The 18,960-nt window shown below is 48.7% G+C and overlaps 1 protein-coding gene across 6 annotated transcripts in view; it reads left to right on the top strand.

Annotated features, from left to right (window-relative positions):
* Shank2 (SH3 and multiple ankyrin repeat domains 2) overlaps nt 1-18,960 on the top strand; it is a 453,640-nt gene that overhangs the window by 406,936 nt on the left and 27,744 nt on the right. For 4 of the 6 annotated variants that reach the window (XM_085841128.1, XM_085841127.1, XM_085841130.1 and 1 more), the window contains 2 exons: nt 16,747-16,882; nt 17,667-17,747. In XM_085841128.1, coding sequence (XP_085697254.1) covers nt 16,747-16,882; nt 17,667-17,747 — 217 coding nt within the window. Of the gene's footprint in view, nt 1-16,746; nt 16,883-17,666; nt 17,748-17,937; nt 17,963-18,960 lie in introns of all 6 variants that reach the window. The other 2 variants (XM_085841131.1, XM_029479124.2) reach the window with 2 other exon arrangements.

Here is an 18,960-nt window from a genome sequence, read left to right as displayed (position 1 = left end):
CTCCACCTACCTTCCCAGTGTGAGGATGCTAAAGATGTCAGAGAGGGGTGAGGATAATCCTACACTCAAGACAGCCACAGCCAGCACCCCTGATGAGGTTTGTTTGCTAGAGAGAGTGGCCACAGCCCTCAGCAGCTCCTGTGCAGCTGTGACCTTGTGATTTGCAAGGAGCAAGCAGCTGGCTCACACTTGATGACCAGTAGCCTGCCAAATGCTCTTAGAGCCACGCTCTGTCTGCCTTAGGGCCTTCACGGCTCTTGGAGAGGTCTGGTCAGCTCTACTGCACAAGTCTTCAGACTGGCCCACTGTACAGATGATGTCATGGTCAGCCCACCAAGGGCTATAAATGCACAGCAGCAGATGGGACCTGACTCAGGAGACAGCTGGGCAGGCTGCTATGGACAGCCACACTCTAGGTCCTCAGCTCATGCTGGCTCTATGTTGAAGGACTAGTCAGGTCCCTGTAGCGGTCCACCTCTCCAGCCATACCTGGGGCCTTAAACACGGCACTCTGTGGCCTTACTGAGTTGGAGTGATGGGAATGGCTCAGCTTTGGCAGTGAGGGAACGAAGGCTGCTGTAGAGTGACATCCACCCTGGCTGTACAACACCATCCCTACTAGACATGTCTCCACTCCTTTGGACTGAGATGCCAGAGCTCACTGGGAGAAGAGGCAAGGCCCCTCGGGGTCCTGATCCACACACAGCTCATCCCCAGCTAGGCAGCTCAGCCATTGTCAGAGGATACGGGAAGGAGGGCTCAGACAAGTGGGACAAAGGGATAACTAAGGATGAGCAGAGTCTGATGGGTCAGGCAGGCCTGTCTTCCCAGCTACTCAAGAGACTTAGGCAAGAAGATCACAAGTTCAAGGCTGGCCTGAATTCTAGAGTGAGGGCAAGGATAACCAAGATAACTTAGTGCGTGAGACCTTATCTCAGAATCAAAAATAAAAAAGTCTGCTAGGATATAGCTCTTGTCTAACAGGTGCAGGGCCCTGGGTTCCATCCCCAGTACTACAATAATAAAATGATTATGATGGTGGTGGTGGTGGTAGTGGTGGTGGTGGTGATGGTGATGGTGATGGTGATGGAGGTGATTATAGCAGTAATAGCAACCAGGAATGAAGGCAGCTCAGATTTGACAAGGCAGCCATTGCTCCAACACAGCCTGACAGCATGTGGGGAAAGCTGCTTAAAAGCATACCAGAGGGAGGTATTAGGTGAAGATGGATGGCCACAGCCCCCAGCAGCTCGTTTCTAGGGGCAACAATGGTTGCTAAGAGAGGAGCTGTTGCTCGGGTTTGGGGGGGAGCATTTTGGACCCAAGGAAAGAGCTGTTAGTGGATCCCTAGATCTCTGACAAAAACTCCTGAGCCCACCCCACCCCCACCCCCACCCCGTAGCAGTGAGCAAGGGAATGGGTGGGGGTTGGGGGGGCCTTTGCTCTGTTCCTATATTCTTTGTGCTCTCCACAGTGGCTGAGGGACTCACACCCACTCTGGGTGGATGATAGGGCAGACGGGAGGCAGCTTTTAGAGAACATTTGTGAGCAACCTATACCAGCCAGCCATCAGGCAGTGCAGGGCAGGGCCCAGGGCTGAGGATGAGCATCATGACCAGGCATGGAGGGTCTTAGAGACTTTAGTGGGATATGAGGTATTGTGTGGAGACTCTCAGAGAGATTTCAGATGAGTAGAAGGAATAAGATCAGGCTTCAGAATGGAGTTAGCCTTCGCATGTTCAACTGATTTCAAAACTCCACGGTGGAGAGGGTAGCAACCCCCAGGCCATCAGTAAACTGCCCAGTTAGTGCCTTATTGTGCCTTTGGAATTCTGCATCTTTGCAAGAATAAATGATTTGGGGGGGGGGAATATCTGTAAGAAATATGGTAAATCTAATGACTTAAAAACCATGCATCCAGACTGGCCTGCTGGAATCCGCTCAGACAGCAGGGAAGGCATCTTTAAGGAGGAGACCTGGTGTGCAGAAACAGATGGCCTGCACTCGACTCTGGATGCCACTAAATGGACTAAACAGTCCCAGGGAGCCAGATGCTGAGCACTTCAGAGGAGTATGTGGAGAGGGGACTGCCAAGTGGGCCGAGAGTAAGCTTTGCAGGACCAGGTCCCCGAGCAGAGACCCTGGTGCCTAGAACCTGAGGGATGGTGGGGAGTTGGAGCAATATCTCCAGCATGCCCACCTAGACCAGTGTGCTGCATCCTGCATGGTCTGGTCCTGGAACTAAGGGATGGAGAAATGGTAGACACTGAAGAAACCACAGATACATATACTAAAAGTATTGGATCCAGTGGGCTGTGCTTGCACTGGTGGTGGAGGGCACCTACTACGCACTCCAGAAACTCAGGATGTGTGTTATGAACAGCACAGGAGGAGGGGTTAGCCTGTCTGGGTGGAAGGTCTTATAGGGCCAATCTCAGGTGGGAGGAATACAGGGACCAGCTGTACTGCTGACTTGCACACACTGTCCACATCTGTATACAGACCAAATGGAGGCTTTGCCAATACCCTGAGCCTGGCCCAGGGAAGGCTTTGCCATTCCAATGGATCTGAGGTATCAGCATCCTAGACATAGCTGTGCATGTCAACAGTATTCATTCACTCAGGGCTTCATCCATTCTCCACAACAACACATATCAGGGAGGCAGCAAGAGGATGAAGAAACTGGGCTATTTGCTTCAGCTGTTTGTGAGACCAAAGGACTGAAGTCATCACCAGATCCACTGGTCGGGGCCAGAGTGTGGCTGCAGTGTGCAGAGGCATATCTCTGGGCAGGCTGTGTACCACTGACTCTAGGGCAAGGAAGGTATGGTCAGCCTGCTGCCCTCATCCCAGGTGGGGAGGGGATGCACAAGGGCTCTAATTCCTTCTCCATTCCGTTGTTCTTTTGTGTTGTTGCTCCTGTTGTTTTGAGGCGAGGTCTCACTGCATTACTCCCCCTGGCCTACAGCTTGCTAAACAGACTGTGTTGGCCACAAACTCACAGAGATCCACCTGCCTCTGTTTCCCAAGTCCTGAGATTAAAGGCAGATACCACTGTGCCCAGTTTTTATTGTTTTTTAAAGACAGGGTCTTCTGTAGCACAGACTGGCCTGAAATTGGCTACATGGCCAAGGATGACATTGAACTCCTAATGTGCCTGTCTCCACAAGTGCTGGGATGACAGGTGTGTATCAGCGTGACTGGTTTATGAAGTACTGGGGATCAAACCTAGAGCGTCGTGCATGCTAGACAAATCCACTACCAGCTAAGCTGTATCCCCACCCCACCCCCAATCTCCTTTCTCCTTTTTAACAAAAAGATCTAGGTATTTGGTTCTAAAGTTGCCAAGGATGGGACTTGTGTGAGGAAAGATAATCAGACGTTCAAGGACATTCCTAGGTACATAGGAAGTTTGAGGCCAGCCTGAGCTACATGAGACATTGTCTAGAGAAATGGTGGGGGAGGGAGGAAGTGGGGAGAGGGAGAGGAACCCATCCCAGTTTAAATGGTTTGCTGTCCTGTTCTGAACAGGACAGGAGGATCCTGAGCCAGGAGACAAACACTGGATAGAAATTAAAGCCGTGCACACACTCCATGGTCTTGTTGAATAATCATGTGTGCATACTAGCTCGTGAATTGCGAGAAAACACCACGCTCCTGCAAGACTCGGGAACAGGGGAGGAGGTGGGAGCACGTGGAGACGCCCTCAACTGTCTCCACTGTGTTCCTAGCAGCCTAATGCTAGTCTGAAGCAACACAGCTTGTTTACAGAGGACAGTGAATGCAAGCTTATCTGATGCTTTTAAACAACAACAACAAAAGTCTTTCTGAGTTCATTATGATGAAGGAATCAGATCGTGAACCAGAAATAATAAACGAAAGAAGAACTACACTGTTCCCTTGTGCTTCTCTTTGCAAGGTCCCCAGACAGGGCGAGTTAAGAAGTGCTCATGCTCCCTGCCCCTTCCCTCTCCTCTCTTAGTTTTCTTTCTATGGTGTGTGTGTATGTGTAATCTCTCCTTCTACCATGTGGGTCCTGGGCCTTGAACTCATTTCATCAGGCTTAGCAAGCAAACACCTTTATCCACTGAGCCATCTTGCCATCCAGGGAGTGTTCTCTAAAAACTGTTCCAAATGGAACAGGAGAGATGGCTCAGTGGTTAAATGTTAAGATCACTTTCTGCTCTTGCAGAAGACCCTGGTTCAGTTCCAAGCACCTACATCAGGCGGTTCACACCTGACTCAAACTCCAGTTCCAGGGTAGCTGCCATGGGCAACTGTACTTATGTGCACATACCTCTACAGACATTTTATTTTGTAATTAATTTTGCTTCATAGGGGGCAAAGTGAGGGCCAGGGAGATGGCTCAGTGGGCAAAGGTGCTTACCGCCAAGACTGACCTGCATCCCAACTCTGGACTCGGTAGAAGGAGAATACCAACCCCTGCAGGTTGTCCACTGACTTTCACACATGCAATTATAAAGTCTAAATTTAAAAAAATAATAATAATGAAAAGTACAAAGCCCCAGATTTCCTTCCCGTTTCTAATTGGTTATGACCTGTTGGTCATGTGACAGCTGCCCTCTTCATTTCTCCCAGTTGGAATCTGTTATGTGACTGCTGACAAAGTGTGTGTCGGTAACTGAGCATCCTCTGTGCTGTACATCCTGTGGGTTCTGAGCTATGTGTGCTGACAATTGTCCACCATTACAGTACCACACAGATGGTCTCATTAGGCAGAAAGTCCACTGGGTTCCGTCTGCTCTCCCACAAATTAGAACCACTGACAGCCAATGCTATCTCTGCAGTTTTCTGTAGTCTTGAACTTGGATTCAGGGCGCAACCTTTTCATTAAGATTAAGATTCCACACAATTAAGATTTCCCTATTTTGTGTGTGTGTGTGTGTGTGTGTGTGTGTGTCTCATTCTTTTTTCAGTCGTTGAATGATGTTTGTGTAGTGGTACCACCAAGAATGTGTTCGTCCACTAGCCTACCAAAAGACATCATAATTGCTTCTAAGTCTTAGCAATTAAGAGTAACATTTCTAGAAATATCCATATTCACGTGTTAGTGTGGACCTAGCTTCCTTGGGTAAATACCAAGAAAACGGGTGGCTGGGTTATACAACAAGAATATGTTCCATTATATAAGAAACTGGCAGACTGGGGGCTGTGAGCCCCCACCCCTACCTGAAGAGTCATGGATAATTGATGGCTTCCAGGAGAGGAAGAGTCAGTTTTCTTTAAGGGTGTGACCCCTGGTAGGTTGGTCACACACCAGTGGATAGTGCCACACGTAGGTATATATGGATAGTACAAATTGGACTCATGGGTTATAACAATCAAATTTTTTTTAAAAAAGAGGAGATGAAGTTGGGAGAGGGTGGGAAGGATGGATGGGAGAGGAGTATGATCCAAATACACTGGATAAAATGAACAAATTATTACACTATTACATTTTTTAAAAAGAAGCTGCTAGTATATTTCTACAGAGGCTGGGCCATATACAGGATGGGGGGTTCCTCAGAGCACAGTGTTTTCATGAGGTTGTCCTAATGGGTCCATGACAGTACCCCTTGTCCTATGAATCTACAACTTCTTAGTACCACATTGTTCAGGTTCAGCTAAGAAATGTTTCTCTCTCTCTCTCTCTCTCTCTCTCTCTCTCTCTCTCTCTCTCTCTCTCTCTCTCTCGCTTTTTTTCCTGTTGCTGTTTGGGGGAGAATATGTATCCTAGTTACCTTTGTCAACTTGACACAGCATAAAGTCATCTGAGAAAAGAGCCTCAATTGACATAGTAGGGCCTTACTATTGTAGGTGGCACCATTCCCTAGGCTTATGGTCCTGAACTGTATAAGAAAGCCAGCTGAGCATAGGCTCATGAGTGAGCTAGCTGGCAAGCAGCACCCTCCATGGTTCCTGCCTCTAGTTTCCTTCCCTGGCTTTCTCACAGTGCTGGACTCTGACCTGGATTCTAAGCCAAATAACCCTCTCTTCCTCGAGTTGCTTTTGGTTGGGGTGTTTTATTACAGTCACAGAAAGGAAACTAGAACAGTGTGGAATTTTTGAGGTCATGGGGCCAAGCAGAAGATAGCGGACTACTGGCTGGTAAACCTTGAGAATAACTCCACTTCCTGCCCTGCTTCCTAGTCTGCAGAGATGTAAGCCAGCGAGCACACCTAGCCCTTCCTGCCCTTGTGCCTTCCCTGCCAACAGGAGCCCTTCCTTCCTCCCTTGGCACACTTCTTATTGGGCTACTTGTGCATGGAGCCGGCCTTTGCATACTTATTAGCCCTGTGTCTGTCTTTGTTGGTGGTTACCAGAGCAGAGAGCTCACCCGTTTCTAATTCAGTTGTTTGCTTCCTTACTGTTGAAGAGTTCTTTGGCATTTTAAACACCAGCATATATCTGATGTGTACTTTGCACAGACTTTCTTCCCCAGTCTATGGCACTTTTATTCTTAACAGTAGGTCTTTCTTCATGCAAACCTTCTGCTTGATGCAGCCCACCATACCCACAAGCCCTTCCTAGACCCTGCTTTGGATGCTGTATTTGGAGACTCAAGGTCACCTGGATTTTCTCTAGCATTATCTCCCAGGAGTATCATAGTGTGGAGTGTTATATTTAGAATTGTGATCCATTTTGGGTTAATTTCTAAAGGTTTAAGGTCTGTGTCAATGTTCAGTTTCTACACGTGGGTGTCCGATTATTTGGCAGACTGTGAGAAAGCTTGTTCTTTCTCCACGGCCTCGCCAGTGAGCCTTTGTCAAAAGATCAGTTGGCCAAACTATGGGGTCTATTCTGGGCTCTGTGTTACGCTCTGCTGACCTTCCATCAGCTCTCCCACTGGCACCATGCTGTCCTGCATCCAGCTGCTGGATAGTGCATCTCCGAGTCCAGTCATCTTATGTCCGGGCTTTGTCCTGCTCCTGTGTCCCATTTGCTAACTTGATCCGTAACCTTTCCAGGTAAATTTTAGGTCAGTTTCCCAGCATTCACTTACAATGGGTCTAGCTAAAAGTGACTCTGTTAGAAGCCTCTCCTGAATATGAGATGTCTATACGGAGCCCCAGGTATTTGGTGTAAAAATTAACATTAAAGACAAAGACCAAACAAACATACTACAAAAGGGATGGGCTGGCAAGATGGCTCAGTGGCTAAAGGTGATTGCTGCCAAGCCTGATGACTCAAGTTCCATCCCCAAGAGCCACAGCACAGAAGGAGAGAGCTGACTCCTACAAGCTGTCTTCTGACCTCTCCACAAGGTGCGCTGTGGCACATGCACTCACATAGACAATCACAAAATAAGTAAGTTAGTAAAGAACTAAAAACACATGCCATGAAAAAGATGGGAGGGGTCACTGTGTGGGGAGATGACGACTATTAAACAAATGTGTGACTCGTGTGCTCAGCAAGATCAAAGAAGATGCCGCCTCCCTGAAGTAAGAACAAAACGCCCTTCTGAAAGGGAACATTCAGAGAACAAAATAAGAGTTCTAGAAAATTTTAAAAACACGATGGCAAATGTGAGTATTTTGATAGATGGACTAGGAGATGACATCGAAGAGAACCTTTGAGAACAGAAGAGATGGTGAGGGATGGAGGGAGGATGGGGAAGACATAGCCCGGCCTTCCATGAGTGAAGACACAGCAGGGGATGATTAACAAATCATGGGGGAAAACAGTCACACTATACACACCAGACACACCAGACACCCGTGAAGCTCAGGATGTGGACAGAAGGGACTCAGAGAATGTCACACAATAGTAAAACATCGCAGTGGGGCTCAGGAGATAGCTCGGTCAGAGACACACTTGCTTTGTTAGCACAGGAAGCTGAATCTAATCCTCAGAACCACATCAAAAAACCCTGAATGAATGAATGCTAGAAATGGTGGAGCATGCCTTTAACCCCAGCGGTCCTCAGGCAGAGGCAGGCAGATCTCAGTGAGTTCGAGACCAGCCAGGGACACAAAGTGAGACCATGTCTCTAAATAAACTGAATAAGGTGGTGAATGGTTGTAATCTCATCCCTGAAAGACAGAGACAGGCAGATCCCTGTGGCTCACCGACCAGCCAGTCCACCGTACTTGGTGAGTTCAAGACCCAACCCCCAAAATTAAGTGATCATTCCTGGTGCATGACAGGAGTTCTCTTCTGGCCTCTGCAGGTATACACACACACACACACAACTGTCATATCTCTTGGTCCCTCTGTAGCAGGCTTCACACATCTGAAATAAATGGAAGCCAGCCTTCAGAACCCTCAGGATCACTTGATATCTTCATTGATTTGTCTAACTGTCCTATCAGTTTGAGAAAGGGGTGTGTGATGGTTAATATTGTCAACTGGGTCTGGAATCACCCAGGAGCACTCTGGACACATCTTTAAGGGATTATCGAGATTAAGTTCCCAGGAGCCATAAGCCTAACCTGTTTTTTTGGCACCATCCCCTGGGCTGGGTGTGCTAGGTTGAAGGGAAGGCAGAAAGTAAGCTGAGCGACAATGCTGTCTCCCTCTGCTTCCTAACAGCAGATGCAATGTGACCAGCTGCCTCTTGCTTCTGCAGCCAGGCCTTCTCTACCATGGTGGGCTGTACCCCTACACCACGACCAAGATAAACGCTTCCTCCTTTACGCTGCTTCTATAGGGCATTCAGTCTCAGCTTTAGAAGAAAGGATTGGTGGGGGCAGTGGTGTCATTTTCCACTCTGTCTGTGGGTTGCTGAGCTCTGTGTGTATTTATGCAAAAGTTTACACATGTTTACACAGGTAGGGGGTCTTTGATATTCAACACATGTTTATCACTGCCTTGATATCTTCCCTCTTTACTTTCCATAATGCTTTTTCTTTCGTTTTAAATTTTATTTCAGGTATACGATGTTTTGCATGTACATCTGTACACAACATGCATGCAGTGCCCATAGAGGCCAGAAGAGGGCATCAGATCCTCTGGAACTGACATTACAGATGAGTTAAGTTACCTTGTGGGTGCAGAAACCAAACCTTGGTCCTCTGCAAGAGCAGCCTGTACTTTTAACGCTCACTCGCCTCTCCAGCCCCATTAACACAATTTTGAGGTAGAAACCACAAAGCATAAACCTTGACCCTTTAAAGTGTACATCCCACTGGGTTTTAAAATTTTTTAAGCACAATAAGACTGTAGAACAAGATGTTGCCCCAAGAAGCAATCTCACACCCATGATCCTCCTGCCCATCAGGAGCCTCTGCGCATAGTCTTCATGTGTATTCAGCTGCTTTTAATATTCCTAGGCATGTACCTTGGTGTAGAGTTCCTGGGGTCATGTAGTGGCATATTTGACAGGTTCCCAACAGAACACCGTGCTACTGCTTGAAGCAGGCTGGCTTGTGGTTACTGATGGAGCCTCCACCCTTACACCGACTTTCACACTATCCCTTAGTGGCTTCACACTGAAGACATATAAACTGGCTGGAGAGATGGTTCTGCATTTAAAAGCACTTGCTGCTCTTCCAGAGGATCTAAGTTGGGTTTCCAGCACCCTTGTCAGGCAACACACAACTATGTCCCTCCAGATCCAGGAGATGTGGCGCCCTCTTCTGCAACTTACAGTCAATGCATGCACATAGGGTACATATATAGCTCCCCATCCCCCCCCAATACACACATAATTAAAAAAAATAAAATAAGCTCTTTTAAAAAGAAAATCTGTGAATAGCATTTTAGATCTTTCTTTTTAATCCATTTTTAGATCTTTTATATCTCTGGTGTTTCGTTTTGTGGTTGTTTTTGTTTTTGAGACAGGCCTGGGAGTTCTGTGTGCTGGGATTAAGGGTATATGCCTCCATGTCTGGCTAGGCCTGCTTGTTAATTGGAGTTTTATCCTGCTAACATTTAAGTCATTACTGACATTTAGTCTGGATCTGTGGCTTTGCCTTCTGCCTATCTGCTCCTTTCATCCTGTCTCCCCTTGTGGCTTATTTGTTCTTGGACTCTGTTTTGGTTTGCCAATGGGCTTTAGTGTCCCTCTCTGCATTCCACATGGCTCAGGTCACAGGCACTCCCCAATGCTCAGGGCCTACTTGGAGTTGGTAGTACAGATGTGACATAAACTTTTTATATGTTGTATTCTAGTCTTTCGTGTCCCTGTATCTGAATCTGCACGATCACAGATAGCCCCAATACCGTTAGTTTTGCCTCAGGGGACACACAGTTCTGTGGACAGCAGAAGAGTCCATTCCTCAGCCAATCTTCATCCACTGCTAATGCCTTCCAAGTCTTTCGAGTGTTGGAAACGTTGCCCCTGACTTCTGGCCTGTGGGGCTTCTGACATGAAGTCCTTTGAAGCATCCCTCTTCTCTGGTCTAAGGTATCCACATTGCCTTCCACTTCCAGGGTCTGGTTGTAATGTTCCTGCCTGAGATTCACTATATAATTTGAGGTTCACAGTATTTCTTGAACCTTTAGCTTTACATCCTTCACCAAATGATGTGTGTGTGTGTGTGTGTGTGTGTGTGTGCCTGTATGTCTGTGTATGTGTCTCTGTGTTTATCTGTGTGTGTGTATGTGTCTATGTATGTGTGTGTGTGTGTTTCTAGCTTCTTTCTCATCTATGACTCTAGCTAGTCTCCTCTCTTTCAGAACCCCACATTACCTTTACATTAAGCTACTGGCTGATGCCCCATACATCCTTAAGTCTCTGCTCATTTTTAAAAGCTGTCTTCTTCTGACTCACTGCTCTGTCATCTTTGCTCTGCTGCCAAGCCCACCCAGGGGAGCACTATAAGAATTGTGCTAACACCCCTGTGTGACACTTCCAATGCCATGCCCGGTCATCTGTGTTTCTCAAGCAGGCTTGAATTGTGCCCTGAACGTTGTGACAGTTGGGGCGTGGCAACTTTGGACTCTGTTACAGTTCCCAAATGAAAATTCATGTTTTCCGTGGAGCTGACTGCCACCTTGATTAGACTCTGAGGCCCCACTCTGTCAGTGTTGCTTGCAGTAGCCGAAGCTCACGGTTCCATCCCAGTTCTTTTGGCCCTTTTGGTAGTTTGCTCTGAGACTCTGTCTCGCACACAGAGCTCACACAGTCAGCCTGAGATAGGGGGAAAGTTCACCCAGCTGCTGCCCCTTCACTCCTTCCTGCTGGGACCTGTGGCCACCCTGAGCTCTGCCCTATGCTCCTCCAAACTGGTGTGGCTGCAGTTTTCTCTCAGAGCTGCAGATGAGCCACAGGGCACTGTTCCCAGTGCCCAACCAAAGCCTGCCTGCCTTTGTTTGCACTCCAACACTGCCATCTCTGCTTCCATTCTGGTTTGGGTAGGAATTGTGGCTGTCCAGTCTTCACAGCTGTTACCTGAAGAAGAGTTAGAGTCAGGGGCTTACTTTACCATGCCCTCCACCTTCAAGTTTTATACCCAGCTAAGCTACTGATTACATTTGAGGGTCATAGGGCAGTGTATCGAAAATAGTCTCCAAATTGCTATTAGGAAACTCCACTCCCCCCTAGCAACACCACCAAAAAAAGAGCATTTTAAACCAAATAAACCATTCACACACCGAAAGTCTGAGATTCAATTTGTCCACCATGAGTATCTGAGAACACCCAGGGATGGTGGCATAGGGACCTCAGACTAGCCTAGAAAACTTGACTATGCAGTACCAATCAGAAGTCCTCAAGAGAGACCAGAAGTAGTAACACATACTTGAAATTCCAGCACATAAGAAGCAGAGGCAAGAGGGTCACCGATAGATAAAATTTATCCCAAGCTATATAGTGAGTCCCAGGCCAGCCAGAGCTATATAGTGAGACCCGGTGTCTAAAACAAACCAAGAAAATCTCAGAAGACAGTTATTCACATCAAAGTTAAAACCTCATGGACTGTGAAAAGGGAGTCTCAGAATTAGAGAAGTGTTTGGGTTTGAATTTCTGTTAAGTACACAGAAAATTAAACCAATAAAAAAAAAAAAAAGCAAAGCAAAATTATTTTGCTCCGGGGAGGAAAACCATACATGAAATGATAAAGTAACCAAATCAGAGTATATGGTTTAAGTATGGGAGGATTATCGCACAGTGGAGAGGAACAGTGGATGTTGGTCTAGTTAAATGTGATGTAAATGCATCCCAAGAGTCAGAGCTGGAAGCACAGCAGGAGGGCTGAAGGAAAAGAAATACCGGCCCCAAAACTCCAGTCTTCCTTTCCATAGTGGCTCTTCCACGGATGAAAGCTCAAGTGTAGTTCACAATAAACAGTCAAGAAAGTCAACAGCAGGGTCAGAATTGGCTAAAGGCCTTGGTTGAGAACAGGGCACTGAGCAGGAAGTCTCCTCTGTCCGCTGTCCCCACACAAAACTCTGACATTTAAGAAACACTCAGTTTGAAGACCCAAATTCATTATGAAGGACTATATAGGACCCTGTTCTTCACAAAACAACTAAATCCCATTTAGCCTGGTTTATCCACTCTCCATAGGTCCACAGCTGTGTGTAAGGATGTATGGCAAGGCCCATTGCTTCCTTAAGGGTAACTGGATCAGCTTTTAATACAAAAACAAAAACAAGCAAGCAAACAAAAAAATCTCTATATTGGGTAAACTGCAGGGGCACTAGTATGCACACAGGAGCGCTAATGAGGCCCATGATACTAGTGGGATATGTCATGGACCCTAGGGAGGACTGGGCAAAGGCATATGGTCTGTGCAACACAGAGACTCCTCACCAAGACCAGCTTCCAAAGGTGACAGCCAGAAAAACCCGGATACATTTTCCTTACCACAGCAGGGATTAAGTTCTAGGCTTTGTAGTTTCCCAGCCTACAAAATGGCTACAAAAACCAGTTTTTTATCCCTTCTTGCTGATATGACATGTGGCACTCGTATCCCCCCACCCCCACCCCCACCCCGTGGTAACAGACACAAATTGCAGGTTCAGGCCCTTTGTGCTTTAACCCCATGAACGTTAAAAGTGGTACTGAGAGTCAATGAGGGAGGTGCAAGCCTTCTTGCATACTCTGGCTCCCATCAGCACACGAAGCATCTATTTTCAGGATTGTGTCTGGCTCTAAGCATCCAATGCACACTAAACTGGTTTTTGTAGCCATTTTGTAGGCTACAAAATGGCATATCACACTTGTATCATGTGCCTCATTAGAGCTCCTGTGTACATACTGGAAGCTGATATGCAAAGAAAGCCACATGGCCTTCAGCTCTGACCCGAAGGTTGGGGCAGAGTTTGTGCAGAGTTCAGTACTTTTGAGTTTTGCTTTCAGTTTTGTTTCTGCAAATCAGGAAGGATGTTGGAGTCCCACATGGTTGCAGGGAGGGAGAGAAGGAAGGATGAAGACCACAGCAATGGGGCCCAGGTCAGTGTGCCTCCATCGTGGGCACTGCTGTGTCAGCTACTTTTCATGGTAAAATGTCATAAGCAAAAGCAAGCTGTGGGGGAGTTTAATCTGGCTTACTGTGCCCAAGAGTTAAGAGTCCATCATGGCGGAAGATATGGCCGCCAGCAGCTAGCATCGTGGCAGGAGTGGAAAGGTGAGAGCTCACATCCTTAACAGCAAGCACAAAGCAGGCAGCAAACAGGAAGTGGCATGAGGCTTCCTGTCTCAAAGCTCAGTCCCAATGACATACTTCATTTAGCAAGGCCACACCACTTTCTCATGTTTTAACCACCAACTCAAATGCTCAAATCTCCAAAGGACGTTTCTCACTCAAACCACAATATTTCACTCCCTGGCCCCTATATAGGCTTGCGGCCATACCATAATACAAAATGCATTTATATAATCCAACTTCAAAAGGTCCCCATAGTCTTTCACAGACTCAACGTTGTTTAAAAGTCTGAAAACCTCTTCTGAGACTCAAGGCCATCTTTTAACTGCAACCCCCTGTAAAGTCAAAAAAAAAAAAAAATTACACACTTCGAACGTGTACTGGCACAGAATATACATTACCATTCCCAAGGGAGAAATGGGGCATCGTGGGGAAACACATGCCACGGCAAGATGAAAAGCCCAGCGGGACAAACAGCAAAACCCATAGCTCCAATATCAGGTGTCCCTGCAGTTGGAAAAGCCAACCTTCTGTCTGGGAGAAGGACTGTGCCTCATCTTCCCCTGCAGGGAGAGGTTGGAGGTGTGGGGCAGGCTCTGGGACTCCACTGCCCAGCCTGGGATAGGGACTTTGTACATGGCACAACCAACACTGTGGAGGATGACAGCAGCATGGACACACCTGCCCTATTCCTTCTAGAAGGTTCTCTTGTCCTCTGTGTGGGAATGGGAGGAGGCACAGTGCTCTGAAGCTTTGGGGAGAACGGAGTCTAATGACAGAAAAGGAAGGCACCTGGAGAGACAACTCCTAGGAAAGAGTCTCTCATCAGGAGTCCACATCCCTGTGTCCCTAGCAAGCCCCAGTGCAGTAACACTGCTCTCTGGACATGGCATGTTCTTGCCCTCTGGACCTGTAGGCAGACGTGATTACCTGCACAAGTCTGGAACCATTCCTTTTCTGTCATGGGAGGGGGGAGGGGCTCATGGCTCCCTGTCCATCCTCAAGAATTTATAGACCTTTAAGGATTGCTAGAAAGAGGAGATCACAAGGCCACGCATCCCATGGACATTTGTGGGCAGCTAACAGTTATCAGGATGGCTAGTCACTTAATCAGTGCCAGGGTTTCAGCTGGCTATAAGTTGCCCAAGCTCTCATAACACCATTCATTGCAAAGCAGGGAAGTGTAGCTACAGGACCTGCCCACAAGGCCTGCTCCTTCCTGAGATAGCATTTCCCAGTGTCCCCTTCTCTCTGAGTTCCCTCCATAGCAGCACTGGCCCTTGCAGGCTGTGTCAAAGCTACTCTGTCACCTCTGCAGGACTTGGGGATTGTGGCTCCTTCCCTGCCTCCCAGCTTCTCTTCAGCCATCAGTCTCTCCCAGGGAAGCAGCTGGCAGGGGTGCTGCCTTCCCCACCAAGGCCTGTGTGTAACTGTGGCATGGCAGGTAAAATGCTGACTCTTAAAGGGCCTCAAATGAAGGGTAGTAGGTAACCCAGCTCCAGGCTGAGCAGCGCAGCATGGCTGGTCACTGGTTTCTGTCCAAGGCTGTTCAGTTGCTGTTCTGTAATAAAGTGCACAGTCCAGGGAGACAGAGTTATTTTCTCCCTGCTTTGGAGGCTTACAGGCTGTTGTGCCCTTGATGGTCCCTCACAGGGGAACAGGCCTTGGTACCCTTTGAAGGAAGCACCCATCAATTTATGAGTCACCCTTGAGAGAGCCCCTGGATGGAATGAAAAGGAGCATGAGGTGAGCACCAACATTCATCTCTAGCTGCCTTCTGAGTGTGGATACAACGTAACCACCTGCCTCAAACTTCTGTCTCTAGGCCTTATTCTCCACAATGGACTGTGCCCTCAATAACTGAGAACCAAATAAGCCCTCTCCTTAAACTGCCTGAGTCAGGTGTTTGTCCCAAAGGCCTCAGTCACCTCTGGGGTAAGGTCTGTGCCATGAGGTCTGTGCTGTGACAATTGTGACTGCTGGGATGGCAAGCTTACTGAACCCCTGAACACCCAGTGAAGCCATAGCTCCACTCCTGTAGCCTCGGCCCAGCTCTGCTTCTTTGGGAGACTCAGTATTTAGTTTCGTGCCTTGACATCATTTGTCTAGTAACAACTGTGTGTCACTGGGGCTGCATGCTTCAGGCTTCAGCTGTTTTGTGACACTTGGAGCCCAGTATTCTGACATTTCCCAAATTTGGCCCAAGGCAAGCTTGGAGGTCTCAGTATCCATGCCAGCCCTTGCATCCGTGTCTGTCTGATAGGCACACACTTGTGGTTCCATGGACTCCATGGGAAGACAGTCAGCAGGACAGGGGCTCCTGCACAGCCACCCATGTCACTGTGTAGGGATGGGGTTTGGAGATTTGTATGAAAGTGCTGGAGTTCTTAAGTTCCAATAGCTAAGTGGTATCCAACACTGCTGGGCAAGATTTGGCCCTGGCAATCTTGATTGGAAGACACAGTGCTGGGATGGACATGTTCACAATGTCCAGCTTCCAGCCTGCCCATCCTCAAGACTCTGGCTTTGGGGACAAGGCCTAGGGGTCAGGGGGGTCTACTCTATGAGGTACAAGAGCTCTTGGCAAAGGGTCGAGGTAATGCCCACCTCTGTTCACCTCTATGTCTGCTTCTTCCTTGGGGATGGCAAGAGAGTGCCTGATTCTGAAAACCCAGGTGTTCTGAGCCTGGGGTTGTGTTCACCGCAACAGTGTTGGGATCCAAGCGTGCACCCACCGCTATCCCAGGAACACAGGGATCATTTTCCCTCCTCCCTGCTGTGCCAGGGCAGAAGCATCATCTCTCTTAGCACCTTGTAATGGCAAGCTTTTCTGCCTGTGTGTGGAATAAAAGAGAAAGCCTAGAGGCAGTGAGCCAAAGCACAGGAGAAGCAACTAGAGCCAGGTCTCCACCTCACCGTAAGAGGGGAGAAGCTGTTCCTATATCCAGCCCTGGAAGCCTCCTGGGCAACTCTTGAGAATTCTGATAGGTGGGACCCACAGGTCCTGGCAGAGGATACTGAATGAAGCATCCCCCCCCTCCCAGTGTGGTAGCCCCTGCAGCCACAGCAACACACATGCTGACCTCCCCAAAGCAACTACTCATCCATAGAGACCAATGTCCCCCAGGTCTCCTGTAGGGTAGCAGCAGCACGTGCCTCACCACCTCTGCCTCCTCTCACATGTTGCTGACCTGCCATGCCTCTCTCCCTGCAGGTTAACAATGAAAATGTCGTCAAGGTGGGCCACAGGCAGGTGGTGAACATGATCCGCCAGGGAGGGAATCACCTCATCCTTAAGGTCGTCACGGTGACCAGGAATCTAGACCCTGATGATACAGCCAGAAAGAAAGGTGTGTGTCCCTCAAGGTGTTCTTCAAGGGGGAAGGCAGGGGCCGTGGGGAGGAGAGCAGGATTCTCTTCAGCTGAGAGCCAAGGCAACGGTGTATGGCTCAAGTTTGTGTCCCAGGCCATGATATTGAACCTGAGTCACCATTCTCCTAAGGGAGGCCATTGCTGGGTCAGCAAACAGGTACCAAGTGCAGAACAGATGTCTCTGCCCCATTGGTAGGACAGATGTCAGGGATAAAGGAGTCCTTCTAGCCAGCTGTCCCTAAAGCAGCTCTGTCACGGAGCCAGGGACAGCTAGGAGAGGATGTCAAGGTGCCCATATAGCAGAGTTTACTCAGTAGCAGGGCTGTCTAGGAGAGAGGGCTGGAAACAACTAAGACCACAGTGAGAAGGGAGGGGAATGAAATTTCCTGGATACCAACAGGCCTCTTTCCCCAGCTCCTGTGAAGCCTGTGCCCCTGCCCTGACAATCTGGCAGGTAGTGGCAAAGCCACCTATTCCACCATCCTGTCACAGTCAGAGGTGCACAGACAGAACAGAGCCTGAGGTCCCCTCCCAGCCCAGAGCACCTGAGAACCTGAGAAGTTGCTGCCAATCATGGCAGCCCAACTGTGACAACCCTACCCCCAACTACCTGTCAGCATCCTCCACAAAACACAGATTGGAGGGCCTCTGCCTCTCAGATTCTTCCTGTGTCCAAAAGTTAAGGACACAGGGTGGGATATAGGATGGGGTGAGGCCTTCTGGTGATTCTCATACTTGCTCTGCCTCTGCCTACCCTTCAAGCTCCCCCACCTCCAAAGCGGGCTCCGACCACGGCCCTCACCCTGCGTTCCAAGTCCATGACAGCGGAGTTGGAGGAACTCGGTAAGGCTACCTCGCCCTGCTGCCCTCAGCCAATGCATGACCTCCTGCTGGCTGGCTTGTCTGTGCCCCGCCCCTGCATGCCCTACAGCTCCATGCTTCGCTTGGCATCTCTAGTGGGGACCGAGGTGGGACCTATAGGGATGGGGCTGTTTCTCTTTCTGCTTATCTAACATTGTTTTGTTTTGACTTTTTGGGCCTCTCACTAGTGGACAAAGGTAAGCAGCCCCGCTGGCCCTGCAGCAGCATCCCTGCTGCCTCGGGCACCCTCACCAACCCCACCTCAGCCTGGCCTCTAGCTTGCTCCAACCACTGAAGGCCCTGCCTTCAGGGACTCTTCAGACAATCTCAGCACACCCAGCACTCTAAAAGGTCCTCATTAAACAGACTTGGCATTTGTCCCTTTAGAGGTAGATGTCGCAGGGGGATCATCAACCATTGGAACCATTAAGAAAAGGGATGACGCGACTAAGAACCAAATCCTGTGTGTCACCCATGTGCCACCAGGTAGCAGGGAACATCTGCAAAGAGGGTGACTCTGAGCCAGAGATTGTGAGTGGAAGCACTGACACCAAGAAGGGCTGGTGAGGGTGGACTCCTGGGCACAGAGGCAACTGCTCAGATGCAAAGCTAGTAGCTCTTAGTGGTGTCCTGCCAGGATGTCACTAACAACCAACAATATTATGTGGGAAACCCGCATGTCTCCACCAGCATGGAGCAGCCTCCTGCCTCCTTGCTCATGATAAACATTGTCTTTCTTGCTGCTTTCTTGGACTCTGAAGCTCGCCTCAAATTGTCAGTTTTCTAGAAGAGGGTACCCTGACACAGGAATGCTTCTCTACCCAGAAACTGGAGTACCTCTCCTTCCAGCCATGCCCCTGACCCTATCATATCCCTTTAAACATTCCACTGGGAACATTCTAATTGTGTCCCCCATGACAGAATATCTGCCCTACTTACGATGGGCCAAGGCCAGCCTGTCCTACTGAAGGGGCTGCTACCATGTTCCCTAGGAGTTCATTAACCAAGGGCTGTCTCCAGCTCCCAGGGCCTCTAGCTCCTGGCATCTCCGGCTCCTGGGACCTCCAGCTCCTTGGGTCTCCATGCCCTTTTAAAGGACCCCCCCTGTCCCACCTCACGAAGCTCAATCCCACCTGTGGAGTGCTGGTGAGATGCAGGGGCCAAAGTAAGAACAAAAGCCTCATAACCACCACAC

The sequence above is a fragment of the Mus caroli genome, unplaced genomic scaffold, assembly GCF_978045245.1.
Source record: "Mus caroli unplaced genomic scaffold, Mus_caroli_1 scaffold_8, whole genome shotgun sequence".
Classification (NCBI taxonomy): Eukaryota; Metazoa; Chordata; class Mammalia; order Rodentia; family Muridae; genus Mus; species Mus caroli.
Note: the sequence above shows the minus strand (reverse complement) of the source record. Positions and strands in the feature narration are given on the sequence as shown.